The 22,994-nt window shown below is 41.2% G+C and overlaps 1 protein-coding gene across 1 annotated transcript in view; it reads left to right on the top strand.

Annotated features, from left to right (window-relative positions):
• ERBB3 (erb-b2 receptor tyrosine kinase 3) overlaps positions 1–22,994 on the top strand; it is a 708,562-nt gene that overhangs the window by 653,918 nt on the left and 31,650 nt on the right. Inside the window, exons 24-27 of the mRNA XM_044083747.1 lie at positions 6,291–6,388; positions 6,743–6,913; positions 8,133–8,204; positions 15,249–15,525. Coding sequence (XP_043939682.1) covers positions 6,291–6,388; positions 6,743–6,913; positions 8,133–8,204; positions 15,249–15,525 — 618 coding nt within the window. The remainder of the gene's footprint in view (positions 1–6,290; positions 6,389–6,742; positions 6,914–8,132; positions 8,205–15,248; positions 15,526–22,994) is intronic.

The following is a 22,994-nucleotide window of genomic DNA, read 5'->3' as shown; positions in this document are numbered from 1 at the left end:
TAGAGTCGGGCCAATGAGCGTTTTAAATACTTTAACACCAGGAGGTGAGTATACTATTTTATGATGATCCCACGACTACAGGTAGCAACATTTTCTATTTATTGTTCACAAGATGATTTTGCAAAATGAGGGCAATTATTTAAGTAACTTGAATGTGAAACTAATTTAAATAATAGTCCAGTAGGAGGCAATAAATTACATTTCACTGAATCCTATCTCATGAAAAAATACTTAATTACCTGGTGAATAACACTGAAACATTATTAAAATAAATGGTTACTATGATTTGTGCTTGGTTCTGTAAGAGTAAATGTTATGTCCCTGTTTCACAGATGAGCTAGACACTACAGCTCAACAGAAGTGTAACAGAAAAGGTTTGTTGTGGTTGTGGATGCTTGTTGTGGGTAGCGGTCAAAGTGTGACCAGGGAAATTGTGGTAGATAATTTTTTTATCACATAAAAAGTAATAGGCAGAAAGTCACGGATGAGTTTTTAAATTTTATGTACAGGATACAGGAGAAATGTGCACTCAGTTGTGCTTTGTACCGAGAGAAGGAATTGGTACTCAGGAAGTGAGCACCTATGAATACCCTTAAATGTGAGATTGTACACATCAATGTAGTTCCATAGTGGGTGGAGATGGGAGATATACATTTATTTAAAAGTAGTCAAATGCCTAAAAGTAGGTATTTTCCATAAGTTATCACAATTACATAATTAAACTATTGCTTTAAATCATTGTGCAAAATGGTTTTATATATATTACTAGTAGAACAGCAGTGGATTATTTATCTGTCTATTAACCAGTTAATAAGATTACTCTATCATGACTGATTTCTATCATACTAGGTAACTACTAGTGACCCAAACTGGGGATGTGCTGAGGGACTGATCATAGTCATAAGAGATTACTAGGCTAATGGCCCTGGGGCCCTTACAAGCCTAGGCAAGAGTTTATCCCCAAAAAAGAAACCTCAGTCAGCACCTGTTGCCCCTGTCAGTGAGGGACACAGGTGGAACCCCTGGGACAGATTTGTGGTTTCCCATCCACTCATCAAGGTTGTGCTTAAAGAAGGTCAATAACATACTTTGTTTGATGTGTATGGGGAGTCTGTTCCAGAGACAGGGCCCCTCTGGGAGACAAACCTGTCTGTCCAGCAGGTTTTGTTAATGTCACATATTAGATTTAAGCCTTTTAATTGGGTAATGCGTGAGGAGTTAAACTTATGGATATGGAGCATCTCTAGTAGAGCAGGGTCCAGATTGCCTTGTAGGTGAGACACAGATCACCTCTGAGCAATCTTTATGATACTGAGTAGAGTGATAGTGATTTGAGCCTGTCCACACAGGACAGGTGTTGGAGGCCATGGATTCTTTTTGTGGCGGTATTTCTATGGCCTTTCCAGTTGGTGCAGGTGTTTGTAGAGGTACATACTAAACAGGGCATTGTTGTTGTAATTATTGGCCTAATGAGGGAGGAGTACAGAACGGTAATAACCTCCTTTTTTCTGGATGCAGTCCCTTTACTTATGAGATGAACCAAGTAAAAGCCTTTTCTGATTACTGCCGCTACATGATGGTCAATTGTTATCAACCTGTGTACCCAGGTCTCTCACCACAGGTTGTGTGCTTAGGGGGTTGCCGTTGATGTGGCAATCACTAGGGGCCGTGTTTTTGCCGAATTTTATGATAACACATTTTTTGGAGTTTAACTTAAGGCCATGACTTTGGCACCAGTCATTTGTTGCTGTGATACCCTCTTGAAATATGTTAACATCATTTGGAGAGTCAGTGACAGCACCCAATTTACAGTTGTCCACAAACTTGATCAGCCACAGGCCTTTTGTCTTTGCCTGGATCTTTGAGAAGTAGATGCCAAACAATAGGGGTCCCAGGACAGATTCCTGGGGAACACCACTAGTGACAGGTCTGCTGTCTGAGGTGGTGGCACCTGTTTTGACCTTGTGGTTCCTATCAGTGAGCCAGTTGGCCACCCATCTGATGAGCTAGGGATTTACGCCAAGTTGTGTTAGCTTTTTGATGATGCCTGAGTGGAGGATTGTGTCAAGGGTTTTGGCCAAGTCAAGGTAAGCTGTATGTACTGACTTTCCCTCATCCAGTGCCTTGGTGACAGTCTCAAAAAAGTCAACCAAGTTCAACAGGCAAGATCTGCCCTTGATGAATCGGAACTGAGTGGGGTCAAATGCTTGGAGATTGCCTATGTCCTTGTTTACAAGGTCCATAATAATATGCTCCATGGCTTTACAGATCAGACTTGTCAAGCTAATGGGGCAGTAGTGTCTAGGGTCAGTAGTGGCACCACCTTAGTGCAAAGGGATGACAATTGCAGTTCTCCACTCTGCTTGAATGAAACCTGTACTTAGGCTATGGTTGAATAGGGTGCTCAATGGCAAGGCTAGTTCTTGCTGGAGATGTTGCAGAGTACAGCCTGGGATACTATCAGGTCCCATGGAAGCTGTGTTCTTTGCCTTGGATAGGGCCTTTAACACTTGATCTGCGGAGATGTGAGGTGCAGGGCAAGTATTGAGAATGTTGAATGGGCCCTTTGGAGGGACAGGTGGGTGAAGTTTGAACTGAACCTATCTGCTAGCAGGTTGGCCAAGTCAACAGGATCAGTGTAAGTGGTACCATTAAGAACTAATTTGGAACAAACCTGGGCTTTGCCATGGAGGTTTCTGATGTAACTGAAAAAGGCTTTGTGGTAAGCCTTTGTTTCGGAGGCTAGTTTTAATTTATAACTGGCTTTGGAGGTTTTCACTAGTTATCTAATTTGCTTGTTGAGGCTAAGGAGAGAGTTTTTCCAGTTTGGGGATTTGTGCCTTTTTACCCTTGGACAACAGTTTCTTCCTTTTCTTGTAAAGCCTGTTGATAGAGGATGTCCACCAGATGGGTTCATAGGTTTATAGGTAGGTACTAGGCTATCGGCCCAAGGGCCTACGTAAGCCTAGCCAGCAAGGTTCCATAGCTTACGCCACCCAAGAAAGTTATTTTCCTGTGCCACTGTCCAGCAGAGACGCAGAAGTGATCCCAGGGTGTATTTCCTATTTCCCATCCACTCATCAAGATTTTTCTTGAAGAGTGCTAATGAAGAACTATGCTTGACGTAGATGGGTAGCTTGTTCCAGAGTATAGGAAGCCTCTGGGACAGGAATCTATCCCGCCAGTGTGTCCTGTTTATTGTAGTGACAAGGTTTAGGTCCCTAGAGCATGTTGCTCAGAGGGATTGGGATTTCTTTAGGTGTAGCATGTCCAACAGCTCTGGGTTTCACATAGCTTTATATGTTAGGCAGATATCACCTCGGAGTAGGCAATATGCTACGGAGTAAAGCTGGAGTTTTTTGAGGCGGTCAGTGTAGGGCATTTGTTTGAGGCCAGTAATCCTCTTTGTGAGGCACTTCTGTGGCCTTTCCAGCTGCTGCAGATGTCTTGTGAGGTACATTCCAAAAGGGGCATTGTACTCTGTAATGGGTCTAATGAGTGATGAGTAGAGGGGAACAATGACCTCTTTTTTCCTGGATGAGAACCCTTTTATGATGAGGTGTGCCACGTAGAAGGACTTCCTGACTACTGTGGCGATGTGACTATCAAAGGAGAGACTACTGTCCACCTGGGTCCCAAGGTCTCTTATGACGCATTCGGTGTTAATTAGGTTTGTGTTTCCTGGAGGAGTTGGGTATGGCTGAGTTGTGGTACGGGTGCTTGTATACTGCACTGGCATACTGTTCAGCATATTTGTCTGCATCCTCTGAGGGGTTGGTGGTGTGAAGCTACTGATACCCTCCCTTAGAAGGTTGTAGTCAGTTTTTGAGAAGTTTTTTAGCCTGGTTATGGCTTGGGGGGGGGGGGTGGATGTTATAGACACTGCAAATGAGACAAACCGATGGTCTAATCTCACCAGGGAAGAACTTACTATGGGGGTGGTGCAGCAGTCACCCATGTTGGTGAGAACCAAGTCTAGAATGCTATCTCTCCTTGTGGGGGATGAGACAAGCCGGTCTAGTGTGTTAGAATTGATGAAGTTGAGGATTCTTTGTTGGAGTGCATTAGAGCAGGAATAGTAAACCCAGTCTCTGGTGCGGTAGTTGAAGTCACCAAGTATCAAGGTGTGGTTACCTTGATGGAGTCAAGTAGGTCCAGGTAGGAGGAGTGGGTGCCCTGAGTCATGGAGGGGGTCTTTAGCTGGCTATAACTTGGATGGGTGTCTTGCCAATTGTAAATTGCACCTGGAAAAGTTCTAGTGCATCATGCTGGCAAACCAGTCTGGAGGTGTACCTATCCTTAATGAAGATAGATTCCACCCTTAGACTTCTGGACCTCAATTTGGGGTCAGAATATGTGGAATGAGGTATAGCCTGGTAAGGCAGGGGTGCTTTCCACAGCTTTGAACCAAGTTTCCATGGCTGCACAGATGTCGGCATCTTCCAGTGTGAGGAGAGCCTTCAGTGAGTGCTTTTTCATGTTAAGGCTCCTAGCGTTCAGCAGCATGACCTTCAATTTGCTTTTTGACAGATCTTTTATGTTGGAAGATTTGTCTTTGGGACATTGACTAAAAAGGCACAATGGGGGAGGCAAGAGCCTTGGCTAGAATCCTGAATCCCAGGAATGACAAGTGGAGGCCATCTCTGGCAAAACATCAAGGTCTGTCAACCATGTCATTCCAGTCAGACAGATACTGGATCCCCCTGGAATGACACCAAAAACTAAGCCAATTGTTGAAGTCAATTATTTTTTGTTGGTATTGTGGTATCTTTCTTGGTGAAGGTAGGATGCTGCTTAGGGCTAGAGTCATAGCTGCCTGGGACACATATTCTGACAGCTCAAAGATGTCTCTATTTCATATAGTCCAGGGAGGTACATCTCAAGTCATTCACACCAACATGAACAATGACAGAGTCTTACCTGTACCTGTTGTGCAGAGACTTAAGTGTATGCGTGATGTGGCAGATTCTAGCACCTGACAGACAACTGACCGTGATCTTCCCCTTGTCGAGCCTGGAGAGGGGGACTTCGGTGTGTCTCACAACTGAGTCACCAATGACTAGTATATTTGGTTTATTGTTGTGCTTTATGGGCTGTGTGAGTTTATTGTTATGCCTTATGGTCTGTGTTTGTGAGACACTGATGTGTTGTCTGCTCTCTGTGATGTTTTTGGTGTTGTGTGTGGAATGTTTGTGAGTGTGTTTTGAAGGTCTCTACTGTTTAGGTAAGTTTTATTGAGGACCTCTGTATAGGTGTGTGTATGTTGTGCTTGGCTATGTGATGTGGGTGGTGTGGTGTTTGTGCTGGCAATCTCCTCTTTGTCAGGAGTACTGACTGTGGCACAAGAGAGAGCATAGATTCCAGGTTACTGATACAGATGCATTTCTTGCAAGTAGAAAAATTATGTGCTAGGAGAAGAGGGTTGTCAGTGAACATGAGGCAGTTGCTACACTGTCTCAGTATCCCCATGTCGACCAGGCTGGCAGGAGAAATGAATGGGATCCCAGTGCAATTACTTGTGGGTGCATGTGGGAGACAGCTCGGTGGGTAGGTGGGTGTAACTTTTTCAGAATAATATCCACCTGTAATTATGGGTTATGCAGGGTTTGTTTCTCCCATTTCAGCAATTGGACAGGGATGGTTTGCACATTTGTCAGTATCTGGCTAGGAAGACAGACCCTTGGGAAATGGTCAGTGTCAAATTTACTGCTCTTTAGGGATGTGGTGGCTAGGACTTGACTGGAGGAATCACTGGATAAAATAATTTTTTTTAAGTAAACTACACTTGTGGTTTAACTAAGCGGACATTTTTCTTCTTATCAGTTAATTATGTCAATGTACCTGACACCTACCAGTATTACTGATGCTGTGTGTTTAGAGAGAGGAAGAGATTGTAGAGTTCATTTATACAGAATGGGGCGCAAATCAAACCACTGCTCTTATATACGTAGCTGGTGGCCATGTTCTGCAGCCCGGTGGAACACTGTTCTCATTCTAGTCCTCTGACCTGAAGGAACACACAGTGACTGCAAGAACTAAATAAGTGCCAAATTAGTCACAATAAAATGATCAACGCAAGCAATTCTTCACCAATAATTTCATGGGAAGTTGCTAGCAGTGCATTAAGAAAGACCATAAAAAAAAAAAAAAAACTTGCTGTGAAAACGATGAGGAAATAAATTCAATCTGAATATTTATGAAATGTGTCATTAAAGTAAATGTTCTTTTTCTGTCAGTTAATATACATAACATAGAAATTTTATTTTGTTTCTTTTCATATGATTGACCAGGTTGGATGATCGATGAAAATATCCGTCCAACATTCAAGGAACTTGCAAATGAGTTTACCCGAATGGCCAGAGACCCACCACGATTCCTTGTTGTGAAGGTTAGTGTATAGTATCTGCAAGAGAGTAGACAGGAGAAAGGAGGAATACCAAGTCTGGGTTTTGAATTCTTATATCACATTTCTGTGCTATTGATGATGTACACTAAACTCATAACTGGTGCATTTAGAACTTTTTTGCATCAAATTCTTTATTGTATTGTATTGTATTGTATTGTATTGTATTGGCTGATATCTGACCAAAGTGAGGGATGTGCTTGATTTGCTAAGTGAGTGATAACATCATCTGCAATCTTTGCTTAGGGGCAGACATAGGTTTTCAACCTTCTTCCCTGTAATTTAGCTTGCAGTACTATTACACATGACAGTTAAGCTTTCTTTTTTCTTGGCTTACAGAAAGACAGCTGTAGTCCAAACAGCCCTGCTCCTGACCAGCTTGAGTTTTCTGGCAGAGAGCTGGAAAAGGAAGGGGATGATATGTCAGAAATAGACATGGACCTGCAGGATGAAGATGATGAAGATAGAAAAAGTTCACTGTATTCCAGACAGAGAACTGACTATTCAAAGGTAAGACAGTCAGACAATGGCCTTTGTCATTAGGCGTAGATGTTTACATATGAAGAGAAATGCTGTGTGATGAATACGAGTTACCTGCTAAGGAGAGCAGCTAGTACCATGGCATTACCAGCCTCTAGGAGGCAGACTGGTTAAACCAGGTCCATAGGAACAAAGGTAACTGCACATCAACAGAACAGGCTGACAGATCGCTGTTGCTAGGATGAGAATGCTTTTCACTGTGTGAAAATATTTAATTTCCTCTATTATATGCAGTGTGAATGTGTGTGTGTGTGTTTGTGTGTGTGTGTTTGTGTGTGTGTGTGTGTGTGTGTGTGTGTGTGTGTGTGTGTGTGTGTGTGTGTGTGTGTGTGTGTGTGTGTGTGTGTGTGTGTGTTCCATTATTTTGTGACCTTCTCCTCGGGTTAGCTACTAGAGAGCAAGTTTGCTGCTAATTAAGTGCCATGACCCCCTTGAAGCAATGTTCTAAGAGTATTCAGTTTGTTAGTTGTGAAGGCAGTAACCACTTACTGTCCTACACACTGAAGCAACTGATTTGAACCTGTACTGTAAATAAGAAAACAAAGGGTAAGTAATAAATATTAAATGTACTGCTGATTAAAAATGGTCTACATTTATCCTGCAACCCCTTTGACATATTAGCAATACATTTATCTAAAGTATTGGTATCACAGGTTTGGGATCAAATCAGGATCATTGAAGGGCTAACAAGGCAGGAAACGTTTGAGTGTTGTAGGGATGGCTATCTCAGGTGAGAATGCAGGATACAGGAGTCAGTGTCTGCATTCTGTCTCACTGGAAACCGGGCTCATATCAGTAGCCAATTTGCTAAGAACTTGGGAATATGGCAGGCTGCTTATGGCTGTTAATATGAGGGTGTACTTGCCATACAGAAATTGTGATATGTATGTGCGTAGAGTGTAACAAAGAAGAATGAATGAAGGCTCTTCAAAAGTCTTTAATAGAGTTTCTCATTCAAATTGTTTCTCCTGTGACCTTGTCACAGTTGACAATGTGTATTGCACTCCTCACTCCCTCTTCATCACTTCTCTTTCAGTTGGATGGATCCAGTGAGGAAAATTATAATATGAAAAAGTAAGACAGACTGGTGGAAAACTGCATACTTCCTGTTTAGCCCTGAAGTTTAACCTAACTTTTGTTTCATCCTCAAGTCTCTAACATTTCCGTCACTTCTTGTATTTTGTTCCAGAGTCAGAGTTATTTGGTTCCTCCTGCAGGTTACATCCCAATGACATCGAACAGTCAAAGTGATTCAAAGCAGGTGAGTCTTGTAAATGTGAAAATAAGGATGCAAACCTCCTGTGCTATGTTTTAAATGTATGCTGAAGCAGGATGAATATATGATTTTAAACTACCAATATACAGTTTTAAAGTACTACAACTAACTATTTACCCTAAGGTCTTGTTAGAGAAAGATTGAAGCACAGGCCTTTACACCAAATACCAAGGCTGTGAAACACGTGAATAGAAACACCTTGGTATTCATATGATGTACTGTTCTGCATACTTATAGGCCAACATCCTCTATTACCGTAAAGAAATAAATTCCTTCCTTAATAAAGTTACAGCAAGAATGCAGAGGTAAGAACAGGTGTAATGTACAGAGTACACATGAAAGTCTATGTACATTGTGAAACTGAATTTAATACTTCTCAAATATACAGCTGCAAGAATAGCTACAAATTTGCATTTATATATATATATATATATATATATATGTGTGTGTATATATATATATATATATATATATATATATATATATATATATATGTGTGTGTGTGTGTGTGTGTGTGTACACACAGACACACATATGTGCTTACACACTTATAGAAACACATGTATATATATATGTATATATATATATGTATATATATATATATATATATATATATATACATATACACATATATAAAAATTGCACTTTATTTTGCTTTTACATCTTCTTAAAAGTACTCAGTTGTATTTATTCTGCTCCATTTATTACTGCTTGGTAGTAGCCTGATTAAATTGTAACTTGTTATTCTAAGCCTTTTGGTTTAAGCACTTGGGCTCCAGACCAATTGTTTTACATTAAGAAGGTTTGTGATCTGCACTGTTGTGGCAGGACAGGTATCTTACATCCTTCTAAGTTGGGAATTGCTGATTGAAGGTTCAGTGTCTGTTATTCTAAAAGTGTATTAGTTCTGCTTAAAGCACTTGGACTTCAGGCCAGTTATTTTTCATTAAGAAGGTTTGTGGTCTGCACACTTGTAGGAGGAGAGACTAGATTTTGCCCTTCAGAGCTGTGAATTTCTGGTTAAAGGCTTATTGTGCCTGCTTGTTTGAAATGTTTCTTTCTGAAATTTGTGTGCCTTATGTGCTGTAGCATAGAATAGATTCAGACATCTTGAATCTAGCTTTGTTTGTATAACTTGAGCACTAATCCAGGCCATCTTTTTTGGAGAAGGTTCCCCTGCACCCTAGTGGCAGGAGTGTGCCGTTAGAACTTATCTGATTGAAGACTGCTGGAAACAGGGCTCAGTTTTGAGCTTTTTTACTGGTTAATTGGGTAATTTGTTTAAATCAGTTTGCTTGTTTTGTATTGTTATATAAAAAATTGCACTTTATTCATCTGATTTTACTGTGTTTGTGTTTCTTCCTACTTTATTACTTTATTTTGCTTTTGCTGCTTGTTCTTAAAAATACTTAATTGCATTTATTCTGCTACATTTATTACTGCTTGTTAGTAGCTTGATTAAATTGTAACTGTTATTCTAAGCCTTTGGTTGAAGCACTTGGGCTTCAGACCAGTTGTTTTACATTAAGAAGGTTTGTGGTCTGCACTGTTGTGGCAGGACAGGTAGCTTACACCCTTCTAAGTTGGGAGTTGCTGATTGAAGGCTTAGTGTCTGTTATTCTAAAAGTGTATTAATTCTGGTTTAGGCACTTGGGCTTCAGGCTAGTTATCTTACATTAAGAAGGTGTGGTCTGCACTCTTGCGGGAGGAGAGGGTAGATTATGCCCTTCTGAGCTGGGAGTTTCTGGTTAAAGGCTTGGGCCTACTTATTTGAACTGTTTCTTTCTGAAACTGGTACACCTTGTTTGCTGTAGCATAGACTAAATTCAGACCTGCTGAATCTAGCTTTGGTTGTATAACTTGAGCACTAGTCCAGACCATCTTTTTTTGGAGAAGGTTCCCCTCCACCCTAGTGGCAGGAGTGTGTAATTAGAACTTGTCTGATTGATGACTGCTGGAACTGGGCTCAGTTTTTAGCTTTTTATTGGTTAATTGGTTAATTTGTTTAAATCAGTTTGCTCATTTGCTACTGTTATATAAAAAAAAACCCACACTTTATGCATCGCCACTTAGCTAGGGTTAAACTATTCCCGGTGCCATAAAGTCTGCTCTTTAAATTTTGCCTTAAAACTAGCCACTTTTTTAGTTTTAACACTCAAATCTGTTTCTTTGAGCTCAGCACTTGTTCAGAACTCATTGTAAGCACTAAGTAAGCAACAAATTACTACAGCACTTAACTTTCCTCACTTGTCTAGAGGAAAACAGTTTTTAGTACTTAATTAATAGCTATCCAGGCATGTCTAAGGAACAGCTCCTGGTGTTTTCTCCTGTCTACCTGATGAATCTGGGCATCTTGGGGCAATGCAGCAGTTACCTCATGTACACAGACAACCCTCTCCTCCTACCACCCAACACTACAACCTGTGAGAGATGCACATATAGCCAAACTGGAAGCAAAGCTCTCTTCACTCAAGACTGGACTAGACAGTCAAGAGGAGAAGGTAAACACTTGCACCACACCACACTCATCACATAGTCCCTCAGAACATACACCACCAAAACAGACTCATAGAAACACAAAACACATACTTACATTCACGGAGGCTCTCCATAAAAATCTGCTCAAGAAACAGAGACCTCCAAAGCAGAAACACAAGCAACCTCCACCCCCCCAACATAACCCAAATGACACATAGCCCACAAACTCAGTGTGCCAGTCAACCACAGCCCATAAGGCATAATAACATACCCAACACTCTAGTCATAGGTGACTCTATAGTCAGGCACACTGATGTTCCACTCACCAGGCTAAACAAGGAGAAAGTTACTGTCAGCTGCCTGTCAGGTGCCAGGATCCACCATGTAATGCATGCACTCAGGTCACTCCACAACAAGTACAAATATGACTCTGTCATTCTCCATGTTGGTGTGAATGACCTGAGACGTACCTTCCTGGACTACATGAAAAGAGACATGGAAGATCTCTCTGATCTTCTAGCCCAGGCAGGTATGACCCTAGCCCTGAGTAGCATCCTGCCATCACCCAGAATGATACCACAGTACAAGGACAAAATGATTGACTTCACCAATTGGCTAAGCTTCTGGTGTCATTCTAAGGGAATCCAGTATCTGTATGCCTGGGATGACATGATCAACAGACCACGATGCTGTGCCAGAGATGGCCTGCATATGTCGCGCTTGGGATTCCGGATACTGGCTAAGGCTCTTGGCACCCCTATAGTGCCTTTTTTAGCCAAGGTTCAAATGATAAATTCACCACCGTAACAGGTACAAGCAAGTAAAAACTGAGGGGTACTCAAGGCACTCCTTAAAATGGAGATCATCGACATCTGTGCAGTGACAGAGACCTGGTTCAAGGCTCCAGAGAGCACCCCTGCATTACCAGGCTATAATTCATACCACACCTTTCGGATACCTAACCTGGATCGAAACACTAAAGGCGGAGGCGTGTCCATATTCATTAAGGATATCCATACCTCCAGGCTAGTTGCTCAGCATAATGCATCCAAGATTATCCAAGTGCAACTAACTCTGGGCAAGACCGCAATCCAAATTGCAACTTGCTACAAATCCCACACCATGTCCCAGGATTCCCACTCCTCATTTTTTGATACACTGGAAAATATTAGGGTACAACCCAACACCCTCATAATGGGCGATTTCAACTACCCCACCATTAACTGGGAAAACTACTCATGTACCAACTCTTTTGCTCAACGCTTTCTGGAATTCATAAATTCCAATGCCTTGGATCAACTTATCCACATTCCCACCAGGGGCAGCAATATCCTAGACCTGGTCATTACCAACATGGGCGACCAGTGTTCCACACCAGAGGTCAGTTCCTCGTTGGTCAGATCCGACCACAAGCTAATCACCTAGGCATCCACATCCTGCCCCACCCCCGTTAGGGAAACCACCGTAAAAAATTTCTCCAAAGCCAACTTCATGCTTCTTAAGACAGAAGTGGCAAACTTCACGACACCCATGCAGATGGACAATAGAGGTACGACTGCTGAATCCTACACAAATGCACTTTATAAGCACTTACACAAGTGCATGGATCGTGCTATCCCTAACAGAACCAAGATGCTATCCTCCAAAAAAAGGAAGCCAATCTGGTGGTCCCCTGCCATAAACAAATTCTACAACAGAAGAAAGAAACTGTTGCAAAAAAGAGTAAAATCCCATGATTGGAGGAACTCCCTGGTTAGCCTCAGTAAGAAGTTGAGATCCCTCATAAAATCCTCCAAAGCTAGTTATGAAAACAAAATTGCCACTGATTCTAAAGACAACCACAAAGCATTCTATAGCTATGTCAAGAATCTCAATGGCAACACTCAGATCTGCTCTGAGTTACAGCACAATGGCACTAAATATACAGAACCAACTGATATTGCCAACATCCTGGCAGATAGGTTCAGTGCTAACTTTACCCCTCTCTCACCCCCTAAAGGGCCCATCTCTATACCGGAAGAATGCAAAGTTCCTGTAGTCATGGCTGCACAGGTGAAAACCACACTCTTCAAAGCCAGCAGCACAGCATCCATGGGACCTGACAACATCCCAGGCAGCATTCTACGCGAACTACAGAATGAACTGGCACCCCACCAAAGCACCATGTTCAATCATAGCCTTATCTCAGGCTTTGTGCCTGCTGAATGGCGCACAGTGACAGTTATCCCACTCCACAAAGGGGGAGCCACCACGGACCCTGGGAACTATTGCCCCATTAGCCTAACGAGCCTGGTCTGCAAGGCCATGGAACATATCATCATGGAACTTATAAACAAAGACATTGGTAATCTCCAAACTCTGGACCCCACCCAGTTCGGATTTGTAGAAGGCAGATCATGTCTCCTAAACCTGATAGACTTCTTTGAAGCAGTCACCAAAGCCGTAGACAAGGGTAAGGTGGTTCACACAGCCTATCTAGATATCGCCAAGGCTTTTGACACCATCCCCCACTCTGGAATTACAGATAAACTCACTAAACTAGGTATAAATCCCTATATCACAAGATGGGTTGCCAGCTGGCTCACTGACAGAACCCACACTTTGAAAGTAGCAGACTACAAATCTGACTTCAGACCTGTGACAAGTGGTGTACCACAGGGTTCAATCTTGGGTCCTCTCCTGTTTGGTATCTACTTTTCTGAAGTACAGGCTAACACAAAAGGTCTTTGGCTAACGAAGTTCATGGATGACTACAAACTAGGAGCCATAATCGAAACTCGTAACGATGTGGACATCCTTCAAAAGGGCCTCACTGAGACAGATGCCTGGTGTCAAAGCCATGGCCTCAAGCTCAATGCCAAAAAGTGCATTGTCATCTCCTTTGGTAAAAACTCTGTACCCATGAGCTACCACATAGGTGGTAGTCTACTTAACACCGAAAGTGTGATAAGAGGCCTTGGGACACAGGTTTACAGTAGTCTCTCCTTTAATAATCACATCGCCACAGTAGTCAGGAAATCCTTCTATGTGGCAATGTGGCACACCTCATCACAAAAGGTTTCTCATCCAGGAAAAAAGAGGTCATTGTTCCCCTCTACTCATCACTCATTAGACCCATTATAGAGTACAACGCCCCTTTTGGTATGTACCTCAAAAGACATCTACAACAACTAGAAAGGCCGCAGAAATACCTCACAAAGAGGATTACCAGCCGCAAACAGATGCCCTATGCAGACCATCTGAAAAACTCCAGCTTTACTCCGTCGCATATCGCCTACTCAGAGGCAATCTCTGCCTAACATACAAAGCTATGTCAAACCCAGAGCTGTTGGACATGCTCCACTTAAAGAAATCCCAATCCCTCCGAGCTACACGCTCTAGGGACCTAAACCTTGTCACCACAATAAACAGAACATGCTGGAGGGATAGATTCCTGTCACAGAGACTTCCCATATTCTGGAACAAACTACCTATCTATATCAAACAAAGCTCCTCATTAGCACTCTTCAAGAAGAATCTTGATGATTGGATGGGAAATAGGAAATTCACCCCGGGGATCACCTCTGGGGCTCTGCTCGACAGGGGCACAGGAAAACAATTTTCTTGGGTGGCGAAAGCCAGGGTACTTTTTTGGCTTGGCTTATATAGGTCCTACGGTCAATAGCCTAGTACCTACCTATGTATATATACACATATAGTAACACACACATAAAGAGTGGTATATATAGGGACAGATATTTTATATATATATATATATATATATATATATAGAGAGAGAGAGAGAGAGAGAGATTTTTTTTCTTTACTTTGTAAACTGGTCTAACAAAATCTGTGGATCCTGAGGTCAGTGATGCTTGCTTACTTGCATGTAAGACTTTCAGGCTTAATCACCACTTTGGGGAAGGTTACTGAGCAAATGCTGAGCAGTTTCCATAAAAAATACAGTCATCAGCCTATGGTGCCCTGTCAGGTGATCAGTAACTTTGATGAGTAGAGAAAAAGCAGTATGATATTTATACTAATGTAACTGTAGTTACAGCCCATTCTCACATGTTATTGAACGTCTTTTTTTCAATCGGCTTCCTTGCTGGCATACTGCCATACTTCTAAAATACTGGGGCTATAAACCCCAGAATATTTATGTAAATATTTTTATCTGTAGTTACATAACTGCATGGCAGGGATAAGAAACAAAGAGAGATAGAGTACTGGATAAGGTTGTGAAACTGTTACTGTGAATGTTTGCAGGGCATAAAGAGATCATTTAAGTCTTTCTCAAAATGAAAGGAAGTGTATATTGGAAGTAAAAAGTTTTTTTTTTATCGTTGCATTTGTGCCAGTCATGTTTTTCTACTTACTACATTTTAATTCACATCAAGTGGAAGAAGAGACATGCAAAGTAGCAGCAAAACACTGTCTTCACACATAATGATGTCATGCCTTAAGCAGAGCAGTAGGTCTAAAATGCCAGTATAACAATAGCAATTTTTTTCTTAGTAGAAGTCCCATGTGATGAAAGTAATTAAAGCATGTATTTATTTTGTGATGCAGAATATTTTGAGGAGTGGGGAGATGGGTTCCAGGCATACTATCAGGACACGCAAAGGGTCTACAGCCCGCACTCTTTCTGAGTCTTCAGAAGGAAGAGGAACTGCATCTGAGCTGGACTTCTTTGAGGATACTTCCATGACTGGGACACTACGTCGGGGACAGCGGTCGCGAGAGGACAGTGCATACTTATCTAACCGAGCTAGCCTTGGGCCCAGCATAAATGGGGACTTGGAAGAGGACATAAATGGATATGTGATGCCTGACCACAGCTTGACAGGTAAGTGGAAATGGTAGCATGCAAGACCTGTGCAGATTAAGGGCAAAAATAGAAAGACCTTACATTCTTCAGCCCTTTGCCTTTGCCAGTGTCCCAGGTTTTAGAACAGAATAACAAAAAAATAAAAAATCATGTAGGAACACAAAAACACCTAGGCTGTGAAAGAGTGGTGCTTATATTAGTTGTTGACAATAAGAAACTGAAGAGAAAGCCTCTCTTTGTTAAATGTGTCATTGTAATACCACCAGACCTGTCCCTTTCATTGCAGTGCATCAGCCTTTTTACATGGGTCAGTGGCAGCCAAACATCCTTTAGCTACGATAGAACAGTTGAATCCTTTGAGTAGAAAGAAATAACTGCTAGTTCCTAGAAGTAAAAAATGTTTTTATGTATATATATTTGTATATTATAGATACATATATTGAGATATTTATATTTCAGAAAGCTTGCAGAGAGAAGTTTTTTTTCTCTTTGGATGACTGCTTTGCTTGGTTGCTTTGTACACTGCAGGTCTGTGCTCTTTTCAGCAGGATCTCAATGAGCGGTTCATACTTCCTTCATTGATTCTTTCCTCCTTTAACATAACTGAGTACAGAGACAGTAGTAATATGTAATATATATTGCTACACCATAGCCTGTATTATTTTGGGTCTATATTAGAACACCAAACTTTCAAAATTTCGAGTGTTCTAATATCGACCCATTTTCAGTGAACGCTGAAAATATCGAAGAAACAGAAAATCAAATTTTTTCCTAGGGAAAGAATTCGGTTGTCCATTTCTGTTGCTTCGGTATTTTCAGCGCTGTGGTGGAAAGTTACGGGTTGGGTTCAGGTAAGTGTGCGATTGTGTGGACGTGAGGGTTAGGGCAGGTTAGGTGAGTTAGGGTTAGGGCGCGGGTCAGGTAAGTGTGCGATTGTGTGGATGTGAGGGTTAGGCCGGGGTAGGTGAGTTAGGGTGCGGGTGAGGTGACTGTGCGATAGTGACAGACCTTAGGGTTAGGGTTTGGGTTAAGGTAAGTGGATAGTTAGTGGTGTATTTATAGTTTAGTGTAGGGTTAGGTGTAAGAGTTTAGGTGTATGTGTGTGGATTGCTGTTTGTTTGGTGTGCTTGTGTTGTGTGTATGTGTTTTGGAACAGCAAAATTTTTCCCTAGGAAAAAAATTGCTGTTCTGTATGTTCGATGTTTTAAATTTTCAATTAATAGGGTTCGATATTAGAACACTTGAAATTTTGAAAATTCAGTGTTCTAATATAGACCCTATTATTTCTTATGGAAACCGTCTGACCCATATAATGTATGAACTTACCAGCAGTCCATGTTTGTGTGATGAACTTTAATGGCAAAGAGTGGACTTTAAGAAGAGAATTTCCGCAACACAGGCTTATAAAACAGTTTAGTGCTTCTACCAGAAAAATGAAGGAAAAAAATCATTGTGTTATTTTCTGAATTGGTAATTCTTGCACACTAGTTTTTGCAGTTTGTTCCAGAGGAACTGAATGAGTAGTAAATGCATTCCTCACATTTCCATTCTTTTTTCATTTTTCACAGCATATGTTTTAATTCTTTTCCTTTTACTTTCTACTACAAATGTTAAGCTACTTGCAAATGATACCCAAACTGACCAGTAAAAATTGACTTAAAATGTAGAACCTGTCAACACCCAATGAACAACAGATGGACCAAACAGTATGTTTCTTACAATATTGCATTTTCCTAGTTTATGAACAGAATACACATTTAAGCTTATGCATCTTGGATTTGATAGACGTCCTTTGGAATATGGTATTGGAGTTGTATAGATCTGTTTGTTCATGTTTTAGTTAAAGGAAATGTCCACCCTTCAATTTAGCTCACCTTATCCTAGAGTTCTTGTTTTTTTACCCTCCCTACACTGCCACTTAAAGGGGTTTAGTACCAAGAAACTGTTCACTTCTTTTCTGGTTTTCTTTTTCCACTTGTTTCTGTTTCACAGCTAATGAAAGGTTCATTGTTTATACCTCACAAGTTTTACGTTGGTTTAGAAATGAGTTAGTATTTGTATGACACAGCCCAGACTGCAACACTTTTTGGTGGTTTTCACTGTTAGTCACTGCCCATGTCTTATATTCTAAGACTGTCTCTTACTGAGATGAATAGGCACTAAAAAGGTAAATTAATAGCTAAAGTGAAATTATTTTCTAAATAACTAGTTGTTAAGAGAAAGCCTTGTATGAAAAGCAGAGATTTGTTATACTGCAACATTACATAAACAAACTGGTAACGTTTGTCCTGTGAGCTGTTGCTTTCATCCATGTAGCTGCAGAAAATTAAGGGATGATATGGCAACCTGAAAGAAGATTTTATTTGCTTCTTCACCTCTATGAAGTAACGACTGTCAGTTACAGAGGGATGAAAAGAGCTGCTAGACTGGACTCACACACCTAGCAAGAGTATGGAGGAAGAGATAAAATGTTTTAAGGACTACAGCTTTGAACACACAACTGACCTTTTCACCTGTTTGTACTGCAGAAAATGTAAATGGACCATGGACATCAATAGCCTTATCGATGTCCATGTTTTAATAAACTAAGTATCTGTGTTTTACTTCTAAAAGACGGAGACAAACCAAGCAGTACTGTAAACGTCTAACTATTCTGCTTTATTGTTATTTTATATTTCTTATTTTCAGAGAGGATAGGCATAATAAGGAAAGAGGTATAGCCTTGGTATTTTGCAGCTGATTGTTTAACAAATAGAAGGCATGTTACATACTCAGTTTTGCAGTCAATATCATGACATTCTACTATAAAATACTTACACAGCTGCAGGTAAGCACCCCATCAGAAACATCAGGTTATGCAGTTCTTCCTCTATTAATGTTCTGTGCCACAGAAGTCCAATGTCATATTTACTCCACAGAATGAAAGTTAGATGTGGTAACAATGAGTTATTACCTATAATCACTCCCTCCTCCCAGCCTTGATTTAGAAGTCTGGGTCCACAGCCAGGGGCCACAGGGACAGTTCTTTTAATATATTGAATCCACTTCTGACAACAAGTCAGGTCTGTGGCTTAGCACTCGTATTTCCTGGCTAGTATGTTTCAGGTCCTGGGTTCTATTCTTCTTTGGTACATGTGTAAAAATCTGTCCCATCATTGAGTACAATGCTCCCTTTGCTATGTACCTGTCCCGGCATTTGCAACAACTTCAGCGACCGCAGAGTTTTTTTTTTTCAAAAAAATAAATAAATAAATAAATAAATAATAATAATACCTTGCCTAAAGCACATGTCCTACATGTATCACCTTTAAAACGCTGTCACTATATTTGGTTTTATACAGACTACTAAAAGGCAACCTATGTCTGGCTTATACGGCATCCTTAGACCCAGTACTTATGGACCTATTCTATATCTGCAAGTCTAATGGTACCAGGAACACTCAGTCCACACACCTAAACCTTTTCTGCAACATAAACGGGTGTCTATATTACATTGTCGAAAGGCGACAGTATCGAATCTGATATTGTTGACATGACAATAGCGAATGCTGAGAATATTGAATGTGTAAACGGAAATCTCTGTAAGGGGAGATTTCCATTTACTGCAATGTAGTGCGGTCTCAGAGTTGGTATATTTAAGTAGTAGGGGGTGTGGGGGGTGCAGGGGTGCTTGCCCCCCTGCCTACACCCTTTAGTTTTTCTTTTTTTTATTTATTTTTATGAACATTCAGTGTTTCAATAGTTCGATCAATAAAGGTCGACCTTTAGTGATTCGAACTATTAAACTTTCGGTGTTCTAATATAGACCCCATAAACAGAATGATATGAAGAAAGAGGTACAAATCTCAGAGGATACCACTACTCTGGCACGAGTTTTTCATGTATGTAAAACAAAGCACATCCATGTCCGTATTCAAAAGTAATTTAGACCAGTGGATTGGAAATAGGAAATTTACCCCAGGACTGACTCCTGTTGTCCTAATGGACAGAGGCAGTGCTTAAATGCCCTATTGTACAGTAGGTTCTCCTAGTACACTGAAGGTTAGATACTAACAATTAATCCTTTAAAAATATATATTTTTAAATGAAATTATGGCAAGGTTAGTTAAACACCTATGGGACAAAATAGCTAGGTAAAAAATGGGTAACATGGCCAGCCTTAAAATGTTCCACCATGGATGATAGCTAGTATTCTATTACGAGCCTATGAACAAGTTCCAAAAAGCATACTTAAAAGGAATAGTGTCAAGTGAACCACAATGTCTAGCATAACCCACTTATCACTCTTGTTAGAATCAGTACCCCAATTTAACATTTGCACTAGGTAGTTGTACACTTTTGTAGTCTCTTAGACACCCAGTCCTTGCTCCATATTCCAGCATTTACATTTTTCTGGTCATTCTCTAAACCTGATATTATAGTGAAGCAAATAGAAATAAGGCACTGTGGCAGCAGACTAGCTGTGTTAACATGAGCTGTTTTCAGTTAAGGTTGCCTTCCTGTGTAAGTACTTTAATGTGTGTTATGCCTGTGGTGTTATTCTTCAAAATGCTTTACTGCTGATAATATTGTCTGTGTGCACCTTTGGGTTAATGAACCTTGAATCACAATGAAAGATGAGATTTTTGTAGGAGCATTGTGTTAAGCATTCCAGAAAATTTACCTGATAAGGGCATGTTATAAACACTGTAACTGATAACATTAATTTTCCTTGTGACACCTACTCAAGTCATTGCCAGCTACAGGACACCCTCCATGAATCAGGACACCCACTCTGCCTGTTTGGATCTACTTGAGTCTGTCAAGATACATCCTAACACCATAGTTTTGGGTGACTTTAACTACCTATCCATTGACTGGGGAAATTACTCCTATGGAAACTCACTTGGCCAAAGGTTCCTCGATTTCATTAACTCCAATGCACTGGACCAGCTAGTCAACACCCCCACAAGGGGTGCCAACATCTTGGATCTGGTGCTTACCAATATGGAGGGCCACTGTAGCACCCCCATTGTGAGGTCTTCCTTGGTGAGATCTGACCACAAATCAGTATCATTCAAAGTTACTATCACACCTGCTCCCCCCCACACACACACCAGCACAAACTACACTAAAAAACGTCTCCAGAATGGATTATAACCTCTTACGGGATGGTTTAAATGGCTTCATTGCACCTCCTCCCTCAGCTGGAACTGGCAACTATGCCAAGTCCTACACAAATGCTTTATACAAACACCTGAACAACTGTATTGATGTGGCCGTACCTGATAGGACCAAAACAAGCTCCTCGAGGAAGAGTAAAACTGTCTGTTGGACAACTGCCATTAACAGGCATTACAATAAGAGGAAGAAATTGATGTCTAAGAGTAAGAGGGAGCAAGCCCCAAATTGGAAACACTCCCTCCTCAGCTTAAACAAGCAAATAAGACTCCTTGTGAAGTCCTCCAAAGCTAACTATGAATCCAAATTAGCTTCCTCAACTAAGGACAACTGTAAGGCGTTCTTTCGTTACATCTGTAACCTAAAAGGAAAGGCTCAGATTTGTGCCGAACTAGTAGTTAATGATACCACATATACCAAGCCCGTGGACATTGCTAACCTGGCATCTGACAGGTTCTGTGAAAATGTCACTCCCCCTTCCCTGCCACACTTACCCCAAGACATCCCTACCACCTGTCCTCTACCCTGTATCTCAAAAGAGCAGGTCATGAACGCCATCTCTAAGGTCAAAAACACAGCATCCTTGGGGCCTGATAACATCCTAAGCTGCGTCCTAAGTGGGCTCAAACAAGAAATAGCAATGCCATTGTCTACTCTTTTCAGTCCTAGTCTAAGCACTGTCTTTGTCCCAACTGAATGGAAAAAGGCCACCATTATCCCCTTGCACAAAGGTGGTGCTTCCACTGACCCCGGGAACTAGAGACTAGCCTTATCTGCAAGGCCATGGAGAGAATCATCATGAATCTTATCAGCAAAGACATTGGTAACCTCCAAACACTGGACCCTACTCAATTTGGATTTGTCAAAGAGTGTTCATGCCTGTTAAACCTGGTGGACTTCTTCAAGACAGTCACCAAGTCTTCAAGGCCATGGAGAGAATCATCATGAACCTTATCAGCAAAGACATTGGTAACCTCCAAACACTTGACCCTACTCAATTTGGATTTGTCAAAGGGAGATCATGCCTGTTAAACCTGGTGGACTTCTTCAAGACAGTCACCAAGGCCCTTGATGAGGGGAAATCTGTGCACACAGCCTACCTAGACCTAGCCAGGGCTTCTGACACTATCCCCCACTGAGACATAATTGAGAAACTCACCCAGCTGGATATCAAGCCGTATATCATTAGATGGGTCACTAACTGGCTCACTGAAAGAACCCATGTAGTCAAAATAGGGGAATCCACTTCCAACAGCAGACCTGTAACCAGTGGTGTTCCACAGGGATCAGTCTATGACCTCTACTGTTTGGAATCTATTTCTTAGAAGTGCAAGGTAAAACTAAAAGTCCATGGCTGACAAAGTTTGCTGATGACTGCAAAATGGGAGTAGTCATAGAATCTCCAAACGATGCCAACAGGAGGGTCTTACACAAAGGTCTGGTGCCAAAGTCATGGCCTTAAACTCAATGCAAAAAAATGTATTATCATCCCTTTTAGTAAAAGTGATGTTCCTTCTAACTGCCACTTCAATAAAAATACCCTAAGTACACAGTCAGTAGTGAGAGACCTGGGCACACAGGTTGACAGCTACCTTACTTTTGATCACCATGTCTCCACAGTGGTAAGAAGGGCATTCTGTATTGCTCATCTCATAACTAAGGGCATTGCCTCCAGAAAAAATAAGTTATTGCCTCCCTGTACTCTTCCCTCATCAGGCCAATAATTGAGTACAATGCTCCTTTTGGTATGTACCTTTCCAAGCACCTGCAGCAATTGGGAGACCACAAAGGTTCCTCACAAGGAAAATTCAAGGTCTTCATCAGCTGTCCTATGAGGACCATCTGAAATCACTGTCACTTTATTCTATTTCATACAGACTACTCAGAGGTGATCTCTCTATGCCTTGCATATAAGGCAATCTCTGACCCTGCTTTATTGGAAATGCTGCATATCTGTAAGTCAAATGGTACATGGTTACTCGCTCTAATGGCCTTGACCTGGTATGTGACATTAATTGAAACTGCTGGAGGGACAGATTTATCTCCCAGAGGTTACCACACCTTTGGAACAGACTCCCACTTCATGTCACGCAGAGCACCTCATTGGCCCTCTTCAAATGCAGTCTGAACAATTGGATGGGTAACTGTAAGTTCACCCCAGGGGTTCCATCTATGTGCCTCTTAGACAGGGGTAATAGGTGCTGATCATGGAAGTAAGGGTAAAATTTGGTTAGACTTCTAAGTGCCCTAGGGTCATTAGCCTAGTAACCTCCAATGATCCTATGGGATATTTAATACCCAACACAAGAAGTACTGAGAAATAACAC

Source organism: Protopterus annectens, chromosome 9.part0 (assembly GCF_019279795.1).
Source record: "Protopterus annectens isolate FY-2018-M chromosome 9.part0, PAN1.0, whole genome shotgun sequence".
Classification (NCBI taxonomy): domain Eukaryota; kingdom Metazoa; phylum Chordata; order Ceratodontiformes; family Protopteridae; genus Protopterus; species Protopterus annectens.
Note: the sequence above shows the minus strand (reverse complement) of the source record. Positions and strands in the feature narration are given on the sequence as shown.